Consider the following 24,395-nt stretch of genomic DNA (forward strand, 5'->3'; position numbering starts at 1 on the left):
AATAGCTGCACTGTTTGTATTCGGTCATGTTACCAGACACCTTGCCCTGATTAAAAGCAGTGGTTCGCGCTTTCAGTTCCACACGAATGCTGCCATCAATCCACGGTTTCTGGTTAGGGAATGTTTTAATCGTTGCTATGGGAACGACATCTTCAACGCACGTTCTAATGAACTCGCACACCGAATCAGCGTATTCGTCAATGTTGTTATCTGACGCAATACGAAACATGTCCCAGTCCACGTGATGGAAGCAGTCTTGGAGTGTGGAGTCAGCTTGGTCGGATCAGCGTTGGACAGACCTTAGCGTGGGAGCCTCTTGTTTTAGTTTCTGTCTGTAGGCAGGGATCAACAAAATGGAGTCGTGGTCAGCTTTTCCGAAAGGGGGGCGGGGCAGGGCCTTAAATGCGTCGCGGAAGTTAGAGTAACAATGATCCAAGGTCTTTCCACCCCTGGTTGCACAATCGATATGCTGATAAAATTTAGGGAGTCTTGTTTTCAGATTAGCCTTGTTAAAATCCCCAGCTACAATGAATGCAGCCTCCGGATAAATCGTTTCCAGTTTGCAGAGAGTTAAATAAAGTTTGTTCAGAGCCATCGATGTGTCTGCTTGGGGGGGGGATATATACGGCTGTGATTATAATCGAAGAGAATTCTCTTGGTAGATAATGCGGTCTACATTTGATTGTGAGGAATTCTAAATCAGGTGAACAGAAGGATTTGAGTTCCTGTATGTTTCTTTCATCACACCATGTCACGTTAGCCATAAGGCATACGCCCCCGCCCCTCTTCTTACCAGAAAGATGTTTGTTTCTGTCGGCGCGATGCGTGGAGAAACCCGTTGGCTGCACCGCCTCGGATAGCGTCTCTCCAGTGAGCCATGTTTCCGTGAAGCAAAGAACGTTGCAGTCTCTGATGTCCCTCTGGAATGCTACCCTTGCTCGGATTTCATCAACCTTGTTGTCAAGAGACTGGACATTGGCAAGAAGAATGCTAGGGAGTGGTGCATGGTGTGCCCGTCTCCGGAGTCTGACCAGAAGACCGCCTCGTTTCCCTCTTTTTCGGAGTCGTTTTTTTGGGTCGCTGCATGGAATCCACTTCGTTGTCCTGTTTGTAAGGCAGAACACAGGATCCGCGTCGCGAAAAACATATTCTTGGTCGTACTGAGGGTGAGTTGACGCTGATCTTATATTCAGTAGTTCTTCTCGACTGTATGTAATGAAACCTAAGATGACCTGGGGTACTAATGTAAGAAATAACACGTAAAAAAACAAAAAACTGCATAGTTTCCTAGGAACGCGAAGCGAGGCGGCCATCTCTGTCGGTGCCGGACATCGAGAGACTGAATTTTTTTCCCATTCCTCCTTGCAAAACAGCTCGAGCTCAGTGAGGTTGGATGGAGAGCATTTGTGAACAGCAGTTTTCAGTTCTTTCCACAGATTCTCGATTGGATTCAGGTCTGGACTTTGACTTGGCCATTCTAACACCTGGATATGTTTATTTTTGAACCATTCCATTGTAGATTTTGATTTATGTTTTGGATCATTGTCTTGTTGGAAGACAAATCTCCGTCCCAGTCTCAGGTCTTTTGCAGACTCCATCAGGTTTTCTTCCAGAATGGTCCTGTATTTGGCTCCATCCATCTTCCCATCAATTTTAACCATCTTCCCTGTCCCTGCTGAAGAAAAGCAGGCCCAAACCATGATGCTGCCACCACCATGTTTGACAGTGGGGATGGTGTGTTCAGTGTGATGAGCTGTGTTGCTTTTACGCCAAACATAACGTTTTGCATTGTTGCCAAAAAGTTCAATTTTGGTTTCATCTGACCAGAGCACCTTCTTCCACATGTTTGGTGTGTCTCCCAGGTGGCTTGTGGCAAACTTTAAACAACACTTTTTATGGATATCTTTAAGAAATGGTTTTCTTCTTGCCACTCTTCCATAAAGGCCAGATTTGTGCAATAAACGACTGATTGTTGTCCTATGGACAGAGTCTCCCACCTCAGCTGTAGATCTCTCCAGAGTGATCATGGGCCTCTTGGCTGCATCTCTATCTCTGATCAGTCTTCTCCTTGTATGAGCTGAAAGTTTAGAGGGACGGCCAGGTCTTGGTAGATTTGCAGTGGTCTGATACTCCTTCCGTTTCAATATTATCGCTTGCACAGTGCTCCTTGGGATGTTTAAAGCTTGGGAAATCTTTTTGTATCCAAATCCGGCTTTAAACTTCTTCACAACAGTATCTCGGACCTGCCTGGTGTGTTCCTTGTTCTTCATGATGCTCTCTGCGCTTTTAACGGACCTCTGAGACTATCACAGTGCAGGTGCATTTATACGGAGACTTGATTACACACAGGTGGATTGTATTTATCATCATTAGTCATTTAGGTCAACATTGGATCATTCAGAGATCCTCACTGAACTTCTGGAGAGAGTTTGCTGCACTGAAAGTAAAGGGGCTGAATAATTTTGCACGCCCAATTTTTCAGTTTTTGATTTATTAAAAAAGTTTGAAATATCCAATAAATGTCGTTCCACTTCATGATTGTGTCCCACTTGTTGTTGATTCTTCACAAAAAAATACAGTTTTATATCTTTATGTTTGAAGCCTGAAATGTGGCAAAAGGTCGCAAAGTTCAAGGGGGCCGAATACTTTTGCAAGGCACTGTACATGTAGACATAGTTAAAGTGACTATGCATATATGATGAACAGAGAGTAGCAGTAGTGGAAAAGAGGGGGTGGTGGGTGGTGGTTGGTGGGACACAATGCAGATAGCCCGGTTAGCCAATGTGCGGGAGCACTGGTTGGTCAGGCCAACTGAGGTAGTATGTACATGAATGTATAGTTAAAGTGACTATGCATATATGATAAACAGAGAGTAGCAGCAGCGTAAAAGAGGGGTTTGGGGGGTGGTTGGTGAGACAGAATGCAGATAGCCTGGTTAGCCAATGTGCGGGAGCACTGGTTGGTCAGCCCAACTGAGGTAGTATGTACATGAATGTATAGTTAAAGTGACTATGCATCTCTGATAAACAGAGAGTAGCAGTAGCGTAAAAAGAGGGCTGGGGGAGGCACACAATGCAAATAGTCCGGCTAGCCATTTGATGACCTGTTCAGGAGTCTTATGGCTTGGGGGTAAAAACTGTTGAGAAGCCTTTTTGTCCTAGACTTGGCACTCCGGTACCGCATGCCGGAGTAGAGAGAACAGTCTATGACTGGGGTGGCTGGGGTCTTTGACACTTTTTACGCCTGGTGTAGAGGACCTGGATGGCAAGCAGCTTTGCCCCAGTGATGAACTGGGCCGTACACACTACTTCCTGTAGTGCTTTGCGGCCGGAGGCCGTGCAATTGCCGTACCAGTCAGGATGCTCTCGATGTTGCAGCTGTAGAACCTTTTGAGGATATTTGAGTTCAACCATTGGGACACAAATTCTCGTGACAAGGGCATAGCAGGATTTCTTGTAAGCTTCCGGGTTAGAGTCCCGCACCTTGAAAGCGGCAGCTCTACCCTTTAGCTCTGTCACGACTTCCACCGAAGATGACTCCTCTCCCTGTTTGGGCGGCGCTCGGCAGTCGTCGTCGTCGTCGCCGGTCTACTAGCTGCCACCGATCCCTTTTCTTTTTCGTTCGGTTTTGTCTGTCTTATTGTTCGTTGTTGAAATTAGTATTTCATCTCGCCCTACCCTTTTGATTTTGTGCGGGTTTGTTCATGTAGCTGTCATTTTGTTTGGGTTGCATTTTGGTTGTTCTGTTGAACAGGTGTTTTTTTCAGTTTTGTGGCTACTGTTGTGGTCCTGTTCCTGTTCTTTGGACTTGTGAATAAACACCCTTTCTTGCATTCACTCTCTCCTGGGCCTGACTCCACACCCACCTCTCCTAGGGAGAACCTGACAAGCTCAGTGCGAATGTTGCCTGTAATCCATGGCTTCTGGTTGGGGTATGTACGTACAGTCACTGTGGGGACGATGTTATCAATACAATTATTGATAAAGCCCGTGACTGATGTGGTGTACTCCTCAATGCCATCGGAAGAATCCAGGAACATGTTCCAGTCTGTGTTAGCAAAGCAGTCCTGTAGTTTAGCATCTGCTTCATCTGACCACTTTTTTATAGACCAAGTCACTGGTGCTTCCTGCTTTAATTTTTGCTTGTAAGCAGGAATCAGGAGGATAGAGTTGTGGTCAGATTTACCAAATGGAGGGCGAGGGAGAGCTTTGTACGCGTCTCTGTGTGTGGAGTACAGGTGATCTAGAATTGTTTTACCTCTGGTTGCACATTTAACATGTTGATAGAGATTTAAAGTCTCCGGCCACTAGGAGCGCCGCCTCCGGGTGAGTGGTTTCCTGTTTGCTTATTTCCTTATACAGCTGTCTGAGTGCGGTCTTAGTACCAGCATATGTCTGTGGTGGTGAATAAACAGCCACAAAAAGTATAGCTGAAAACTCTCTAGGCAGGTAGTGTGGCCTGCAATTTATCACAATATACTCTACTTCAGGCGAGCAAAATCTAGAGACTTCCTTAGATTTCGTGCACCAGCTGTTGTTACAAATATGCCCCCTTACTGGAGTGTGCTGTTCTATCTTGCCGTATATCCCGCTAGCTGAAAATCCATGTCATCATTCAGCCACGATTCCGAGAAACATAGGATATAGCCGTTTTTGATGTCCCATTGGTAGGATATTCGTGATCGTACCTCATCTAATTTATTGTCCAATGATTGCACGTTGGCGAGTAGTATTGACGGTAAAGGCAGCTTTCCCACTCGCCTTCTCTGGGTCCTCACGAGGCATCCAGCTCTTTGGCCTCTGTACCTGCTTCGCTTCCTTTTGCAAATAACAGGGATGTCGGCCCTGTTGGGTGTTTGGAGAATGTCCTGTGCGTTCTGCTTGTTGTAGAAAAAAATCTTTGTCTAATCCAAGGTGAGTGATCGCTGTCTTGATTTCCAGAAGCTCTATTATGCCGCAAGATACGTTTGCAAAAACATTCCGTACAAAATAAGTTACAAATAACGCGAAAACCCCCCACATAATAGTACAATTGGTTGCGCGCCCGTAAAACTGCTGCCATTTCCTCCTGCGACATTTTAAATGGTATGTTTTGGGACTTATGTTTCCCTCCAGTTTCCCTACAGCACCCTTCATCTCCCTGGATACCATGGACACCATGTCTGTCAGCCCCACAGGGTCAATAGGTCATATAGACCCAGCCATAGCAGCTACACCTTCCTTTGATGTCAACTAATTAGTGTTCTCTGTGCCTTGAGGGGAATAGCCTTCCCACAAAACCAGTGTGAACCAGTGTGAACCAGTGTGAACCAGTGTGAACCATGCATCACTGGAACATCTGCATGTCTGCATGTTCAAAAGTGTTCCAATTCTCCGACTTCTTAGTCTCTGTTCACACTTTATGTGGTGTCATCTAGTATGGGAAGGAGCCAACAATGGCTCTCCTGACTGAAGAGTGAATTTGGCAAAAGCCCCCAATGTGGCTTCGGCTTCGTCCTGATAGGCTTGAAGAAGCTAGAGATCGAGTGTCCCTGCGACCCCCAAATGGATTGGACTGTTTTCCTCCGCCTTCTTTCCTGATTCCTGCCATCATGGTCTTTATGCTGATGCTAATCATCCAGGACTGCAGGTAAGACCTGGGCGGCTGCCCCAGGACGGTGTCCATCTCCAGGCTGGTTCCCCTCCATCGTCTGACTGATCCTGGATGGACAGTACTTGACTGACTGGAGCGGTAGGTTTGTGATTGTTGACAAGGCAGCTCCTCAGAAGTGGGTTGAGCCTCTGCCATGACGACGGCATGCTGCAGGGGCTCATAGTGCACTCTCAATAATTATTTGTGGAGTCTCAGGTGAGAAAATACACTGAGGTCAGTTTCCTAGACCCAGATTAAGCCTTGTCCTCGACTAAAAGACACTTTCAATGGAGAAATGGCATTGAGATATGTATATTTTTTTAAATCAAGAACAAGGCTTAATCTGAGTCTGGGAAACCGGCTCCTGGTTATTATCATTGATGTCTGTGAGTAACGTGAGTAAAAACCTCGCAAGGCTACTGGCCCAGACGGCATCCCTAGCCGTGTCCTCAGAGCATGTGCAGACCAGCTGGCTGGTGTGTTTACAGACATATTCAATCGCTCCCTATCCCAGTCTGTTGTCCCCACATGCTTCAAGATGGCTACCATTGTTCCTGTACCCAAGAAGGCAAAGATAACTGAACTAAATGACTACCGCCCCGTAGCCCTCACTTCTGTCATCGTGAAGTGCTTTTAGAGTAGTCAAGGATCATATCACCTCCACCTTACCGGCCACCCTAGACCCGCTTCAGTTTGCATACTGCCCCAACAGGTCCACAGAGGACGCAATCACCATCACACTGACCTATTCCATCTGGACAAAATGAATAACTATGTAAGAATGCTATTCATTGACTACAGGTCAGTATTCAAAACCATAGTACCCTCCAAGCTCATCATCAAGCTGGAGGCCCTGGGTCTCAACCCCGCCCTGTGCAATTGGGTCCTGGACTTTCTGACGGGCCGCCCCCAGGTGGGGCCCCAAAAGGGTGCGTGCTCAGCCCCCTCCTGTATTCCCTGTTCACCCACGACTGCGTGGCAATGCACGCCTCCAACTCAATCATCAAGTTTGCAGATGACACACCAGCAGTGGGCTTGATTACCAACAACGACGAGACAGCCTACAGGGAAGAAGCAAGGGCACACGGAGTGTGGTGTCAGGAAAACAACCTCTCACTTAACGTCAACCAAACAAAGGAGATGATCATGGACTTCAGGAACCAGCAGAGGGAGCACCCCCCTATCCACATCAAAGGTACAGCAGGTGGAAAGTTTTAAGTTCATCGGCATACACATCACAAACAAAGTGAAATGGTCCACCCACATAGACAGTGTGGTGAAGAAGGCACAACAGCGCCTCTTCAACCTCTGGAGGCTGAAAAAATCTGGCTTGTCACCCAAAACTCGGACAAACTTTTACAGATGCATAATCGAGAGCATCCTGTCAGGCTGTATGTCAGCCTGATTCGGTAACTGCACTGCCCTAAACCACAAGGCTCTCCAGAGGGTGATGAGGTCTGCACAACGTATCAACGGGGGCAAACTACCTGCCCTCCATGACACCTACAGCACCCGATGTCACAGGAAGGCCTAAAAGATCATCAAGGACAACAACCCAAGCCACTGCCTGTTCACACCGCTCCAATCCAGAAGGCGAGGTCAGTACAGCTGCGTCAAAGCTGGGACCGAGAAGAACAGCTTCTATCTCAAGGCCATCAAACTGCTAAACAGCAATCATTAACTCAGAGAGGCTGCTGCCTACACTGAGACCCAATCACCTGCTGCATTAACATATGGATGACTAGTCACTTCATACAATGCCGCTTTAAATAAGGCCACTTTAATGTTGTTTAAATATCTTACATTACTCATATATGTATATACTGTATTTTATACCATCTACTGCACCTTGCCTATGCCGCTCGGCCCTCGCTCCTCCATATGGATGTACATATGTACATATTCTCATTCAACCCTTTTAGATTTGCCTGTATTAGGTAGTTGTTGTTAGATTACTTGTTAGATATTACTACAATCGGAACTAGAAGCACAAGCATTTCGCTACACTCGCATTAGCATCTGCTAACCATGTGTATGTGACCAAATAAAATTTGATTTATAGTATTACTGATTCTACAATGTTGGGTAAAAAATAAATGGATTGTCCATTACCTCTGCAGCAGCCATATGATTACAATGATCCTGACAGAAGATGACTTCCTATTTACCGGTGGCAGAATTTCGGGCCAATCGTAAATGGACATGATAAAGTCATCGTGATCTCTTCCCCCGTCTCCTGAGTATACTGCATAGATTGTTTAAATCCATACCCATTTAAAAAACACATTTGAATGACAAAGGTATCACATACCCTAAAACAATGTTTTATTGATCAAATGTAAATGTTATTGATAAATTGCTGATTGAGCAATGATAAGATATTATTTTAATATTCACATCTCAAAACACATTATCATTCACTTTTCACTTTGTTCCTGCAAAACACCTTACGCCAAACACATCTTACGCCTGCCAGGCAAACCAGCGTTACAAGCAACCCACACATCAGCAAAGTCGCTATCACATCAACCGAGTGGTATACTATCCAGGACATCTTATAGGACTCTGTCCTCAGGTGACGAGCTCCTTTATGTCTCATAACAAACTCGATCCAGAACACTGCCTTGTCCAGTGGTTTAATGGGTTGGTCTCTGTGCAGTCTGGACAACCTCTGCATGTTCTCCCTGTAGGACGGTTCATGCAGCACAGCCTTCAAAGACTCCAGAAACACATTTCTGTCCATTGTGACGATATCCACCGTGTTAGCTGCCCCCCTCTCCTTCAACTTGGAGAGGTTGTCGGACTGGTCGAAGGCGAGAGGGAGGCCGACTACCGGGACGCCGTGGTAGATGGCCTCCTGGACACCGTTGGTTCCTCCATGGGCTACGAAGGCCCGGGTCTTGGGGTGTCCTAGGAGGTCGTTCTGGGGAAGCCAGTCCACCAGTAGGGTGTTTTTACCCAGGGTAGAGGGTCTCTGTCCAGTATACCTGAGAACCACAAGAGAACCACAGTGGATATACATGGAAATCTGACACTTTTGTTTTTAAGTCTTGGCCCAGATAAAGTCCTGGACTAAAAGCATGCTCAATGGAGAATAACATTTGAAATAGTTTTTTAGTCCAGGACCAGGCCTTATTGTTTTTGGAAAACTGGCTCCATTTTTACTCATAATTTGTCCAATCAATTAATTAAAGGATCTATCCATCCATCCATACCTCCAGATGACCTTCTGAGGCAGCTGAGCGAACGCGGCAGCGATTTCATCTGCGATATCTTCAGGAAGCTCTGCCACCAAAGTCCCCAGAGTCATCATGACAACCCCATGCTCGCTGGAACTCTGAACAAACTCCTCCAGGTCCTGTGGAAGAGGCTTGGAGGGCTTACACTGGAACCCACCAATGTAGACCATATTCGGCATGGTGGGTTTCGGAAATTCAAAGACAAAATCGCTTCTCATGAGCCAGATATCTGCTTCCTGGAAGAATGCGTTGTAATCGACGTCAGGGCCAAAGTAACGCTGGACTATCGGTTTGTAGTTGGGTTCTGTGATAGATGTCAATGTGTAACTCCCGAGTATGTAAGCTAAGACATTGGTGACTCTCTGGAGGAAGGTCATCTTGTCTGTCAACTCTGTGGCTGTGTATGGGACGTAAGAGAGAGGCGACGGGGCGATGACCAAATGAGCTTCACCTTGAATGGTCCATCTGACATTGTAAACCAGAGGAAGGTGGAGGACGCGGGCTAAGATCGTCCCTCCACCAATCCCAGGATCTGTCAGAACCAAATCAAACTTAGCATCCTGGAGAGACTGGATCAACTTTCTGTCTTCAAGGACACGAGTGATCATTTCAGCCATGTTCTTGTGGAACTCGAAAAAAGTCTCCTTCATTGATGACTGAAGCTTGAGTTCGGTCCAAAAACTTTTCCCCTGCTCCCTTTGAATCTTCAGATGTTTACTTAATATAAATTCACCAAAGAAGTTTTCATCGAAGCCACCAGTGTTGGGGATGGTAATGGTGGTGTAGTGGGGGGAATTCTCCTTGATGTACCAGCTGTTTGACGCTCGCACCACTGTGATGTCATGGCCTTTGGAATGCAACTCTTCGATGATGACTCTCATGTTGACCCAGTGGCTTCCATCCATTGGGTAGATTAATATTTTACCCCCGTAGACAATATTGGACAGGGTGAAGAGCAATACGACCAATGAGATAAGGGTTGGTTGATACATCCTTCCGTCCATGGTGAAACCTTAATTAGATACAAGGAAGTAGATGTCAATCAATCAATCACAATAATTAACTAGCTGTCAGCTATAGTTTTTAGCACATTCTGTAACATCTGACAATTGTATAGGAATCAGAGAATTGAATTGTCTCTCTGGCCCTTTTTATAAAGTTGCGAAATGGGTTGGTATTCAACGAATCTACTAGGTAACCTAGCTAATGTATACTGTCATACCAATCTAATAGGGTCATATTCAGATGGACTCATAGTTGCACAAGATCATATCTGATACATCTGAATCAGACCTGGGTTCAAAAACGATTTGATATCATTTTCAAATAGTTTAGCTATGACAATGGGACCAGTAGAAACGTACAAAAAGCACAAACCTGGCATTTAAGGCACTGGAATGATTTAAGCGTTAAGCAAACGCTTAAATTATTTAAAAGATTTCAAATCGTGGTTGAACACAGGTCTGATCTGGGAGAGGGTTTATGGTTATGCAACCTCATTGTTCAATGAGAATATTCTGACTGGTCGTCATTGTAAATAAGAATGTGTTCTTAACTGACTTGCCTAGTAACATAAAAAAAAAATGAAAAGCCTTCTAGTCCCAGATCTATTTGTACAGTCTTGACAAGTCTGTTTGTTTGGTGTGACAATCACCATACAGTCTTAGAAAAAAAAGGTCATATCTAGAACCTAAAAGGGTTCTTTGGCTGTTCCCATAGAAGAACCCTTTGAAGAACCACTTTAGGTTCCAGGTAAAAACCCTTTTGGGTTCCATGTTGAACCCTTTCCACAGAGGTTCAGAAACCGTCTCAGGGAAGCTCATCTGCGTGCTCGTCATCCTCACCAGGGTCATGACCTGACTGCAGTTCGGTGTCGTAATCGACTTCAGTGGGCAAATGCTCAACTTCGATGGCCACTGGCACGCTGGAGAAGTGTGCTCTTAACGGATGAATCCCGGGTTCAACTGTATGGGCGAGCAGTTTGCTGATGTCAACATTGTGAACAGAGAGCCCCATGGTGAGGTGGGGTTATGGTATGGGCAGGCATAAGCTACGGACAACGAACATAATTCCATTTTATCGATGGCAATTTTGAATGCACAGAGATACCTTGAAGAGATTGAGACTCATTGTCGCGCAATTCATCCTCCACCATCATCTCATGTTTCAGCATGATAATGCACTGCCCCATGTCACAAGGATCTGTACACAATTCCTGGAAGCTGAAAAGGGCCCAGTTCTTCCATGGCCGACATACTCACCAGACATAATGACTGGCTTTCTGATCCATGCCCCTAACTTTATTTTAAGGTACAGTATCTGTGACCAACATATGCATATCTGTATTCCCAGCCATGTGAAATACATAGATTTATATTTCAATTGACTGATTTCCTTATATGAACTGTAACTCAGTAAAATCTTCCGAAATGTATGTTGCGTTTATATTTTTGTTTAGTGTGAAATTCCTATTGAAAATAAATGAAGTGAATCTGCTAATTCAGTTTACTTTCAGAATGGAATCAACACCAATCCTGGTTACAGGACTGACCCCAATCCTGGTTACTGGATTGACCCCAATCATGGTTACTGGACTGACCCCAATCCTGGTTACTGGACTGACCCCAATCCTGGTTACAGGACTGACCCCAATCCTAGCTACGGGGCTGACCCCAATCCTGGTTACTGGACTGACCCCGATGCTGGTTACTGGACTGACCCCAATCCTGGTTACTGGACTGACCCCAATCCTGGTTACAGGACTGATCCCAATGCTGGTTACTGGACTGACCCCAATCCTGGTTACTGGACTGACCCCAATGCTGGTTACTGGACTGACCCCAATGCTGGTTACTGGACTGACCCTGGTTACTGGACTGACCCTGGTTACTGGACTGACACCAATCCTGGTTACTGGACTGACCCCAATCCTGGTTACAGGACTGACCCCAATCCTGGTTACTTGACTGACCCCAATCCTGGTTACTTGACTGACCCCAATCCTGGTTACTTGACTGACCCCAATCCTGGTTACTTGACTGACCCCAATCCTGGTTACTGTACTGACCCCAACCCTGGTTACTGAACTGACCCCGACCCTGGTTACTGGACAGACCCCAACCCTGGTTATATCTTACATTGTTACACCAGGAAATATTAAGTCTTATTACATACAGCCGGGAACAACTAATGGATATACCATCATATACCATCATTACGACTAGGAATACGACTTTCCCGAAGCGGATCCTTTGTTCAAACCATCACCCAGGGCAATGGATCTAATTCCAGAAGCCAATCCAAAATAACAGCGCCGCAGAAGGGGCAGACAAAGCAGCCTCCTGGTCAGACTCCGTAGACGTTCACATCGCCCACCTCTCCCGAGTATACTTCTTGCCAACGTCCAGTCTCTTGACAAGAAGGTAGACAAAATTCGAGCAAGGGTTGCCTTCCAGAGAGACATCAGAGATTGTAATATTCTCTGTTTCACAGAAACATGGCACTCTCGGGACATGTAGTCGGAATCGGTTCAGCCACCGGGCTTCTCCATGCATCGCGCCGACAGAGGTGAACACCTCTTGGGGAAGAGTGTATGCTTCATGATTAACGACTCATGGTGTAATCATAACATACAGGAACTCAAGTCCTTCTGCTCACCCAAACTAGAATTCCTTACAATCAAATGCCGGCCATTTTACCTACCAAGAGAATTCTCGTCAGTTATAGTCACAGCTGTTTACATTCCCCATCAAGCAGACAAGACGGCCCTAAAGGGACTTCACTGGACTTTAAACAGGAAATCATATATCCTGAGGGTGCATTTATTGTAGCTGGGGATTTTAACAAAGCAAATTTGAGAACAAGGCTACCTAAATTCCATCATCATATTGATTGCACTAATACACTGGATCACTGCTACTATAACTTCCATATATATAACTTGCATATAAAGCCCTCCCCCGCCCTCCCTTCGACAAATCCGACCACGACGCCATCTTGCCCCTACTGTTTTATAGGCATAAACTCAAACAGGATGTACCAGTGACGAGAACCAGTCAACGCTGGTCTGACCAATCGGAAGCCAAGCTTCAAGATTGTTTAGATCATGTTGGAATATGTTCTGGTCAGCCTCAGAGAACAACATCAACCTATACGCTGACTCGTGAGTGAGTTTATAAAGAAGTGCATTGGAGATGTTGTACCGACTGTGACTATTAAAACCTACCCTAACCAGAAACCGTGGATGGATGGCGGCATTTGCGAAAAACTGAAAGTGTGAACCACCGCATTTAACAATGGAAATAGGTCTGGGAATATGGCTGAATATAAACTGTGTAGTTATTCCCTCCGCAAGGCAATCAAACAAGAGAAATGCCAGTACAGGGACAAGGTGGAGTCGCAATTCAATGGGTCAGGCACGAGACGTATGTGGCAGGGTCTACAGGAAATCACAGACTACAAAAAGAAAACCAACCACGTCACGGACACCGACGTCACACTTCCAGACAAACTAAATACCTTCTTTGCCCGCTTTGAGGATAATACAGTGCCAACATCGCAGTCCGCTAACAAGGACTGCGCACCCCCCCCCCCCTCTCCTTCTCCATGGCCGACGTGAGTAAAACATTTAAAAGAGTTAACCCTCGCAAGGCTGCTTGCCCAGACGGCATCCCTAGCCCGCTAACAAGGACTGGGCAACTCCTCTCCTTCTCCGTGGCCGACGTGAGTAAAAACCTCGCAAGGCTGCTGGCCCAGACGGCATCCCTAGCCGTGTCCTCAGAGCATGTGCAGACCAGCTGGCTGGTGTGTTTACAGACATATTCAATCACTCCCTATCCCAGTCTGTTGACCCCACATGCTTCAAGATGGCTACCATTGTTCCTGTACCCAAGAAGGCAAAGATAACTGAACTAAATGACTACCGCCCCGTAGCCCTCACTTCTGTCATCGTGAAGTGCTTTTAGAATAGTCATGGATCATATCACCTCCACCTTACCGGCCACCCTAGACCCGCTTCAGATTGCATACCACCCCAACAGGTCCACAGAGGACGCAATCACCATCACACTGACCTATTCCATCTGGACAAAATTAATAACTATGTAAGAATGCTATTCATTGACTACAGGTCAGTATTCAAAACCATAGTACCCTCCCTGGGTCTCAACCCCGCCCTGTGCAATTGGGTCCTGGACTTTCTGATGGGCCGCCCCCAGGTGGGGCCCCACAAGGGTGCGTGCTCAGCCACCTCCTGTATTCCCTGTTCACCCACGGCTGCGTGGCCATGCACGCCTCCAACTCAATCATCAAGTTTGCAGATGACACAACAGTAGTGGGCTTGATTACCAACAACGACGAGACAGCCTACAGGGAGGAAGCAAGGGCACACGGAGTGTGGTGTCAGGAAAACAACCTCTCACTTAACGTCAACCAAACAAAGGAGATGATCATGGACTTCAGGAACCAGCAGAGGGAGCACCCCCCTATCCACATCAAAGGTACAGCAGGTGGAAAGTTTTAAGTTCCTCGGCATACACATCACAGACAAAGTGAAATGGTCCACCCAAATAGACAGTGTGGTGAAGAAGGCACAACAGCGCCTCTTCAACCTCTGGAGGCTGAAAAAATCTGGCTTGTCACCCAAAACCCTGACAAACTTTTACAGACGCATAATCGAGAGCATCCTGTCAGGCTGTATCACAGCCTGATACGGTAACTGCACCGCAAGGCTCTCCAGAGGGTGATGAGGTCTGCACAACGTATCAATGGGGGCAAACTACCTGCCCTCCATGACACCTACAGCACCCGATGTCACAGGAAGGCCTAAAAGATCATCAAGGACAACAACCCAAGCCACTGCCTGTTCACACCGCTCCAATCCAGAAGGCGAGGTCAGTACAGCTGCGTCAAAGCTGGGACCGAGAAGAACAGCTTCTATCTCAAGGCCATCAAACTGCTAAACAGCAATCATTAACTCAGAGAGGCTGCTGCCTACACTGAGACCCAATCACTGGCTGCATTAACATATGGATGACTAGTCACTTCATACAATGCCACTTTAAATAAGGCCACTTTAATGTTGTTTAAATATCTTACATTACAACCAATCGTAAATGGACATGATAAAGTCATCGTGATCTCTTCCCCCGTCCCCTGAGTATACTGCATAGATTGTTTAAATCCATACCCATTTAAAAAACAAATTTGAATGACAAAGGTATCACATACCCTAAAACAATGTTTTATTGATCAAATGTAAATGTTATTGATAAATTGCTGATTGAGCAATGATAAGATAATATTTTAATATTCACATCTCAAAACACATTATCATTCACTTTTCACTTTGTTCCTGCAAAACACCTTACGCCAAACACATCTTACGCCTGCCAGGCAAACCAGCGTTACAAGCAACCCACACATCAGCAAAGTCGCTATCACATCAACCGAGTGGTATACTATCCAGGACATCTTATAGGACTCTGTCCTCAGGTGACGAGCTCCTTTATGTCTCATAACAAACTCGATCCAGAACACTGCCTTGTCCAGTGGTTTAATGGGTTGGTCTCTGTGCAGTCTGGACAACCTCTGCATGTTCTCCCTGTAGGACGGTTCATGCAGCACAGCCTTCAAAGCCTCCAGAAACACATTTCTGTCCATTGTGACGATATCCACCGTGTTAGCTGCCCCCCTCTCCTTCAACTTGGAGAGGTTGTCGGACTGGTCGAAGGCGAGAGGGAGGCCGACTACCGGGACGCCGTGGTAGATGGCCTCCTGGACACCGTTGGTTCCTCCATGGGCAACGAAGGCCCGAGTCTTGGGGTGTCCTAGGAGGTTGTTCTGGGGAAGCCAGTCCACCAGTAGGGTGTTGTTACCCAGGGTAGAGGGTCTCTGTCCGGTATACCTGAGAACCACAGTGGATATACATGGAAATCTGACACTTTTGTTTTTAAGTCTTGGCCCAGATAAAGTCCTGGACTAAAAGCATGCTCACTGGATAATAACATTTGAAATAGTTTTTTAGTCCAGGACCAGGCCTTATCGTTTTTGGAAAATTGGCTACATTTTTACTCATAATTTGTCCAATTAATTAATTAATTAAAGGATCTATCCATCCATCCATACCTCCAGATGACCTTCTGAGGCAGCTGAGCGAACGCGGCAGCGATTTCATCTGCGATATCTTCAGGAAGCTCTGCCACCAAAGTCCCCAGAGTCATCATGACAACCCCATGCTCGCTGGAACTCTGAACAAACTCCTCCAGGTCCTGTGGAAGAGGCTTGGAGGGCTTACACTGGAACCCACCAATGTAGACCATATTCGGCATGGTGGGTTTCGGAAATTCAAAGACAAAATCGCTTCTCATGAGCCAGATATCTGCTTCCTGGAAGAATGCGTTATAATCGACGTCAGGGCCAAAGTAACGCTGGACTATCGGTTTGTAGTTGGGTTCTGTGATAGATGCCAATGTGTAACTCCCGAGTATGTAAGCTAAGACGTTGGTGACTCTCTGGAGGAAGGTCATCTTGTCTGTCAACTCTGTGGGTGTGTATGGGACGTAAGAGAGAGGCGACGGGGCGATGACCAAATGAGCTTCACCTTGAATGGTCCATCTGACATTGTAAACCAGAGGAAGGTGGAGGACACGGGCTAAGATCGTCCCTCCACCAATCCCAGGATCTGTCAGAACCAAATCAAACTTAGCATCCTGGAGAGACTGGATCAACTTTCTGTCTTCAAGGACACGAGTGATCATTTCAGCCATGTTCTTGTGGAACTCGAAAAAAGTCTCCTTCATTGATGACTGAAGCTTGAGTTCGGTCCAAAAACTTTTCCCCTGCTCCCTTTGAATCTTCAGATGTTTACTTAATATAAATTCACCAAAGAAGTTTTCATCGAAGCCACCAGTGTTGGGGATGGTAATGGTGGTGTAGTGGGGGGAATTCTCCTTGATGTACCAGCTGTTTGACGCTCGCACCACTGTGATGTCATGGCCTTTGGAATGCAACTCTTCGATGATGACTCTCATGTTGACCCAGTGGCTTCCATCCATTGGGTAGATTAATATTTTACCCCCGTAGACAATATTGGACAGGGTGAAGAGCAATACGACCAATGAGATAAGGGTTGGTTGATACATCCTTCTGTCCATAGTGAAACCTTAATTAGATACAAGGAAGTAGATGTCAATCAATCAATCACAATAATTAACTAGCTGTCAGCTATAGTTTGTAGCACATTCTGTAAAATCTGACAATTGTATAGGTTTCAGAGAATTGAATTGTCTCTCTGGCCCTTTTTATAAAGTTGCGAAATGGGTTGGTATTCAACGAATCTACTAGGTAACCTAGCTAATGTATACTGTCATACCAATCTAATAGGGTCATATTCAGATGGACTCATAGTTGCACAAGATCATATCTGATACATTTGAATCAGACCTGGGTTCAAAAACGATTTGATATCATATTCAAATTGTTTAGCTGTGATTGAGTTTTGCTGTGACAATGGGACCAGTAGAAAAGTTCAAAAAGCACAAACTTGGCATTCCAGGTGTAACAGTATAAACTTTAGTCCGTCCCCTCGCCCCTACCCGGTCTCGAACCAGAGACCCTCTGCACACATCAACAACAGTCACCCACAAAGCATCGTTACCCATCGCTCCACAAATCTGCGGCCCTTGCAGAGCAAGGGGAACCACTACTTCAAGGTCTCAGAGCAAGTGACGTCACTGATTGAAACACTATTTAGCGCCGCTAACTAGCTAGCCATTTCACATCCGTTACACAGGCACTCCAAAAGCAAACGCTTAAATTATTTTAAAGATTTCAAATGGTGGTTGAACCCAGGTCTGATCTGGGAGAGGGTTTATGGTTATGCAACCTCATTGTTCAATCAGAATATTCTGACTGCTGCAGATCACATTAGGAAGCATAGAGGGTTGTGGATGGGAGGAACAGCTAGCTGTGTTGCTACCATGCTATGTTGTCATGTGTTGCTACCATGGTGTGTTGTCATGTGTTGCTACCATGGTGTGTTGTCATGTGTTGCTACCATGGTGTGTTGTTGTCTTAGGTCTCTCTTTATGTAGTGTTGTGGTATCTCTCGTTGTGTTATGTCCTATATTATTAATCCCAGCCTCCATCCCCACAGGAGGCCTTTTGCCTTCTGGTAGGTCGTCATTGTAAATAAGAATGTGTTCTTAACTGACTTGCCTAGTTACACTTAAAAAAAAATAATTAAAAGCCTTCTAGTCCCAGATCTATTTGTACAGTCTTGACAAGTCTGTTTGTTTGGTGTGACAATCACCATACACTCTTAGGGGAAAAAAATGGTGATATCTAGAACCTAAAAGGGTTCTTTGGCTGTTCCCATAGAAGAACCCTTTGAAGAACCACTTTAGGTTCCAGGTAAAAACCCTTTTTGGGTTCCATGTTGAACCCTTTCCACACGGGGTCCAAAAAGGGTTATCCTATTGGAACCCTTTTTCTAAGTGTAGGAGTTGGCAAGGCAGCACAAACAGACCTGGAACCAGGCTAAGAAGTAGCATCCATGGATAAACTCATATTGCTTACACATCCTTAGAAATCCAGAACCGGTTTTGTGCAAACGTTCCACTTCTTGCGCTCCTTGTCATTGTTTGGCATGACAAGGAGTGGTATCTTAGCACAAAGAGACTAGATTTCTCCAGGTTACACAGATCGCATATCATTTTTCCAATTTGCTTTCCATCTTTGCATAATGAATTGCCTTTATGATGCAAACAGAATGCCCCCTCCCCCCTCTACACACACGCATAATAAGTACTTAAACAAGTCACATAATAAATTGCATGGACTCACTCTGTGTGCAATAATAGTGTTTAACATGATTTATGAATGACCACCTCATCTCTGTACCACACACACACACACACACAATTATCTGTAAGGTCCGTGTAGTCGGGCAGTGAATTTCAAACACAGATTCAACAGCAAAGACCAGGGAGGTTTTCCAATGTCTCATAAAGAAGGGCCCCTATTGGTAGATGGGTTATAAAAAAATATAACTTAAAAAAACATTTTTTTTAGAAGCTGACTATGGATATCCCTTTGAGCATTGTGAATTCATGAATTACATTTTGGATGGTGTGTCAATACACCTAGTCACTACAAAGATACAGGCGTCCTTCCTAACTCAGTTGCCGGAGAGGAAGGAAACCACTCAGGGATTTCAACATGAGGCCAATGGTGACCATAAAACAGTTACAGTTCAATGGCTGTGATAGGATAGAAAAGTGAGGATGGATCAACAACATTGTAGTTACTCCACAATACAACCTAAATGACAGAATGAAAAGAAGGAATCCTGTATAGAATAAACACATTCTAAAACATGCATCCTGTTTGCAACAAGATACTATCGTAAAACCACAAAAAATGTGGCAAAGAAATTAACTTTATGTCCTGAATACAAAGCGTTATGTTTGGGGCAAATCCAACACAACACATCACCGAGTACCACTCTTCATATTTTCAAGCATGGTGGTGGCTGCATCATGTTATGGGTATGCTTGTCATCGGCAAGGACTAGGGAGTTTTTAAGGATAAAAAGAAACGGAAAAGAACTAAGCACAGGCAGAATCCTAAAGGAAAACCTGGTTCAGTCATCTTTCTTGTCTCCCAATGTCTCCCAGACATTGGGAGACAAATTCCCCTTTCAGCAGGACAATAACCCAAAACACTAGACCAAATCTACACTGCATTGCTTACCAAGAAACTAATGAATGTTCCTGGGTGGCCGAGATACAGTTTTGACTTAAATCTGCTTGAAAATCTATGGTAAGACCTGGAAATGGTAATGTAGCAATGATCAACAAGAAATTTGACAGAGCTTGAAGAATTTAGAAAATAGATAATGGGAGAATTTTGCACCATCCAGGTGTGGAAAGCTCTTAGAAATGTACCCAGAAAGACTCACAGCTGTAATCGCTGCAAAAGGTGCTTCTACAAAGTGGGTGTGAATACTTATGTAATACTTATGTAAATAAGTTATTTCTGTATTTCCCTTTCAATAAATGTGCAAACATTTCAAAAAACATGTTCAGGCTGTAACACAGCAAAATGTGGAATAAGTCAAGGGGTATGAATACTTTCTGAAGGCACGGTAACTTACTATCCACCAACAAACTATCTGAACGAATTAAACTAAATGTTTAAATAACCATTGTTAACGTAAAAAATAAAGCCTTTATAAACCCTTAATGTACAGTGTTCTCACTGATAGATTACCTACCAAAGCCAGCCAAGTCCACAAGCAGCTTTAAAATCCAAATCAGTGTTAGTTTGTCCAACTGCCCAGACAACTACTTAAAATTCATTCACATCTCACTGAAAGGCAGTCCAGTAGGGTTGTGTCCTCTGATTGTTGGTATCAGACATGTGACATAAAGGTAAGTTAGGTTCCTCCTCACTACTACAACAGTGCCTTGTTAAACGCAAAACGACTTGGGGAGTCTGGAGGTTACACAATCTCTGTGTGACCAGTGGCAAATCGCACCATATTCCCTACCAAGTGGACTGTTTTTAAACCGTCGTCTAATACATTAGGTGTGTGTAACACTGCATTCCAGAACTTGTTTGAACTTTAGAAATGGTTTGTGTCCCAAATTGTACCCTTTTCCCTATATAGTGCACTACTTCTGACCAAGGCTCTGGTTAAAAGCTGTACACTATATAGGGGAAAGGGTGCCATTTGGAACATAAACCATGTTCAAAGTTCAAACAAGTTCTGCAACCGTTTTTTTTTTGTGTGTGTGTTTTTTTTGCATGAGACTCATACGCTTGCTCAAGTGAAAATGTTCAGTCCCACAATTTGCAACAAGCATGCATATATGCATATCGGCAGGGTAGCCTAGTGGTTAGAGCGTTGGACTAGTAACCGAAAGGTTGCAAGTTCAAATCCCAGAGCTGACAAGGTACAAAATCTGTCGTTCTGCCCCTGAACAGGCAGTTAACCCACTGTTCCTAGGCCGTCATTGAAAATAAGAATTTGTTCTTAACCAGTACCACTGACTTGCCTAGTTAAATAAAATAAAAAATCAGTTCCATACATTAAGTAATGTCTCTCTTCGCCATTGGTAGCAATTGTAAGGTGGCAGATAGCCAAGCGGTTAGAGAGGCAAGCCAGCAACTTGCCAGTTCAAATCCAGGATACGATGAGAAAAAAAAAAAATCTGTCGCGTCTTGGGTTAAAAGCGGAAGTAACATTTGGGTTGACCTTGTGTTGCAATTGACCAATAAAATAATCTTAATCTGTTAGATAACATAGCCGAGGCGCATTGCACGTTGAACTTGGTTGAAACACAAGAGTAGTAGAGGAAAGGTGAGTGCCCGGGAAAAATGATTATGACACGTGACCATGACTGTGCTATGCCTTGTATTACCATGGGACGGTCTCAATGATGCCTTAGAGAGGGTACAGAATGCAGTGCACACACTTTGCACATAGTATCCATGTTATGTACAACGTTATGCACTAAATTTGTAATTGAATGTGAAATGAAAATAAAAATTATTTTTCAAAAAAAAATTAAAAAAAATACTTCATTGCAAATAGTGTAAGACAAGGATTGTGACGGCGATCCAAATAAAAAGTCAGAATAGTTTACCATTATTTAATAGTGAAAAGAGGGGCATTGTTAATAGTGAGTGACACCGTTAAAATAATAGTATAGTGCGTAAACTCTCAAATTCTCTCTCTTTTTCTCTGATTAGCTATGAATCATTTTGCTGTGTGTGTGTGTCTCATTCTCAATATTCACCCACAGAGGATACATTGATAGGAGAGATCTCTGAAGTCTACATGAAAATGGTTAAAAAGCAACCAAATTGAAGTTTTGGAATGGCCTAGTCAATGTCCAGACCCCACGTAATAATGAAGGAAACGGCTGCCGTTTTACAGGCTCCTAACCAACTGTGCTATTTTGTTTGTTTTTACACATCGTTTGTAACTTATTTTGTACACAATTTTGCTGCTGGGGGTATGTGTCTATTTGTCAATAAAAGCTGGTGAGCGATGTCTAATATTAAAGAAGTCTTGAGGTATTGCTCGCCTGAGGTAGAGTACCTCATGATAAGCTGTAAACCACACTATCTACCAAGAGACTTCATCTATATTATTCGCAGCCATCCACTACCGACATACACAAATTACCTCGACTAACCTGTATCCCCGTACCGGTACCCTCTGTATATAGCCTTGTTATTATTTTTTTACTTTAGTATATATTTTCTTAACTCTATTCTCTTAAAACTGCCTTGTTAAGGGATTATAAGTAAGCATTTCATGGTAAGGTCTACACCGGATTTTGATTTGATCCCAAGTTGTGGCAGGACTTGAAAACCCACAAATGTCGCTGAGTTACAACAGTTCTGCATGGAAGAATAGACCAAAATTCCTCCACAGCGACATGATCAACATACACCCCCCGACCATGGCCCCCAATTCACATGACACCCCCCGACCATGGCCCCCAATTCACATGACTATGGAGGGACTTAATGGAGAAGCTCACTTCCGGGTACCAGCCTCAGTCCAACGGGCAGGTGGAGAGGATGAACCAGGAGCTGGGGAGGTTCCTGAGGAGTCACTGTCAGGACCTGCAGAATGAGTGGGCACGATTCCTACCATGGGCAGAGTACGCCCAGAACTTGCTGCATCACTCTTCTACTGGATTAACACTCTTCCAGCGTTTTCTGGGTTTTCAGCCTGCGGTTGATGAGTGGTTCCGGCACGCAGAAGAAGTGTGGAGCGACGCTCATGAGAGACTCCAGCGCACCGCCCATCGTCAAAAGGAGCAGGCAGATCACCACGCAGTATTCCACCCGGGGGATTGCGTCTGGCTCTCTTCCAGCAACATCCCACTCCGCCTGTCCTGCAAGAATCCGAGCCCCCGGTTTGTGGGGCCGTTCAAGGTTCTCCAGAGGGTCAATGAGGTGATATAGGTTACAGTTGCCCAGTCACTATCGTATCTTAACCTCATTTCGTGTCTCCCTTCTCAGACAGTTGGTTCCTGGTCCCCTAGCTGATGCTGTCCCGCACGACACCCCACTACCCCCCTGGACTTCGAGGGGAGTCTGGCTTTTGCTGTCCGATCTCTACTGGACTCCCGGCTTCGTGGGGATCGGCTCCAGTATCTGGTGGACTGGGAGGGGTATGGCCCAGAGGAACAGTGTTGGGTTCCGGTGGAGGACATTCTGTTAGTTTTTTTTGTTGTTGTTGAACTTTACCCCTTTTTCTCCCCAATTTCGTGATATCCAATTGTTTTTAGTAGCTACTATCTTGTCTCATCGCTACAACTCCCGTACGGGCTCGGGAGAGACGAAGGTTGAAAGTCATGCGTCCTCCGATACACAACCCAACCAAGCCGCACTGCTTCTTAACACAGCGTGCATCCAACCTGGAAGCCAGCCGCACCAATGTGTCGGAGGAAACACCGTGCACCTGGCAACCTTGGTTAGCGCGCACAGCGCCCGGCCCGCCACAGGAGTCGCTAGTGCGCGATGAGACAAGGATGTCCCTACCGGCCAAGCCCTCCCTAACCCGGACGACGCTAGGCCAATTGTGCGTCGCCCCACGGACCTCGACGCCGGTTACGACAGAGCCTGGGTGCGAACCCAGAGTCTCGGATGGCACAGCTGGCGCTGCAGTACAGCGCCCTTAACCACTGCGCCACCTGGGAGGCCCTGGAGGACATTCTGGATTCCAACATCATCTGTGATTTCCACCTCTGCAGCCCGGACCGACCCGCTCCTTGTCCTCAGGGTCACCTCCCTGGTCGGCGTCATCCTGCAGCAGGAGCCGTGCGTCCGTGAGGGGGGACGAGCGTGCCTACCATCACGCCTCCCCTCTGGCGCACGACGTCGCCGGTCCTGGAATTCATCATTACACACACCTGGCATCCTTCCTTACTCTCACCTGCAGATCATCATGATTCACACCTGGACTCCATTACCTTCATCATTACCTCCCTTTTATATGTCCCTTATGTTTATTCCTCAGTCGGTATTGTTTCCTGTCTTCATGCTCTTGTCCACTGTTACGCTGTCTTGTCTCAAGTTCGTTGTTTTATTAAACATTTCACCTGCACCCGTTTCTCGACTCGCAGCGTCATCTTTACAAACTCACCTCATAGTCCGTAACTCACCTCGTAGTCCGTAACTCCCCCACCTCTCACTTAAACTTAAATCCAAACTGTTTGGGGTCAAATCAATTCCAGTAAATGGAGAATTGGAATTTCAGTGTACTTCCTTAATTGACTGAACTTTAAAATGGAATTGACTCCAACCCTGCTGGGAAGATAATAATTCAACCAGACACTGCATTTCCCATTGGACAATATTCAAGTTGGATCAATTCTAGCCTGGTTTCAGAACGGCTTCTGCTGTCCTGCCAATTCCTTTCATAATGACCAAAGAAGCTAACAGATCTGGGACCAGGCTAGATCCACTACAACATGTTAGATGAAACATCAACAAAAAAAT

The 24,395-nt window shown here is 45.3% G+C and overlaps 3 protein-coding genes across 4 annotated transcripts; 1 reads left to right on the forward strand and 2 right to left on the reverse strand.

Moving 5' to 3' along the window:
- Positions 1–7,934: 7,934 nt before the first annotated feature.
- Positions 7,935–20,280, reverse strand: LOC110500636 (UDP-glucuronosyltransferase 2C1). Of its 2 annotated transcripts, XM_021578120.2 has the most exons (3): positions 20,146–20,280; positions 8,847–9,882; positions 8,045–8,618 (listed from the first exon to the last, which is right to left on the reverse strand). In XM_021578120.2, exons 2-3 carry the CDS (start codon positions 9,872–9,874, stop codon positions 8,045–8,047), a joined length of 1,602 nt encoding a protein of 533 aa, XP_021433795.2. In that variant the 5' UTR covers positions 9,875–9,882; positions 20,146–20,280. The 2 variants fall into 2 exon arrangements, with proteins under 2 accessions (XP_036816335.1, XP_021433795.2); XM_036960440.1 differs by lacking the exon at positions 20,146–20,280 and having other exon boundaries at positions 7,935–8,618; positions 8,847–9,874.
- On the forward strand, positions 10,818–11,955 carry LOC118936885 (small proline-rich protein 3-like). The gene is made up of 2 exons (XM_036934508.1): positions 10,818–10,836; positions 11,375–11,955. Exons 1-2 carry the CDS (start codon positions 10,818–10,820, stop codon positions 11,953–11,955), a joined length of 600 nt encoding a protein of 199 aa, XP_036790403.1.
- Positions 15,091–20,426, reverse strand: LOC110500630 (UDP-glucuronosyltransferase 2C1). Its single transcript, XM_021578108.2, has 3 exons — positions 20,146–20,426; positions 15,996–17,031; positions 15,091–15,774 (listed from the first exon to the last, which is right to left on the reverse strand). Exons 2-3 carry the CDS (start codon positions 17,021–17,023, stop codon positions 15,201–15,203), a joined length of 1,602 nt encoding a protein of 533 aa, XP_021433783.2. The 5' UTR covers positions 17,024–17,031; positions 20,146–20,426; the 3' UTR covers positions 15,091–15,200.
- Positions 20,427–24,395: the final 3,969 nt, after the last annotated feature.

This window comes from Oncorhynchus mykiss, chromosome 2 (genome assembly GCF_013265735.2).
Source record: "Oncorhynchus mykiss isolate Arlee chromosome 2, USDA_OmykA_1.1, whole genome shotgun sequence".
Taxonomy (NCBI): Eukaryota; Metazoa; Chordata; class Actinopteri; order Salmoniformes; family Salmonidae; genus Oncorhynchus; species Oncorhynchus mykiss.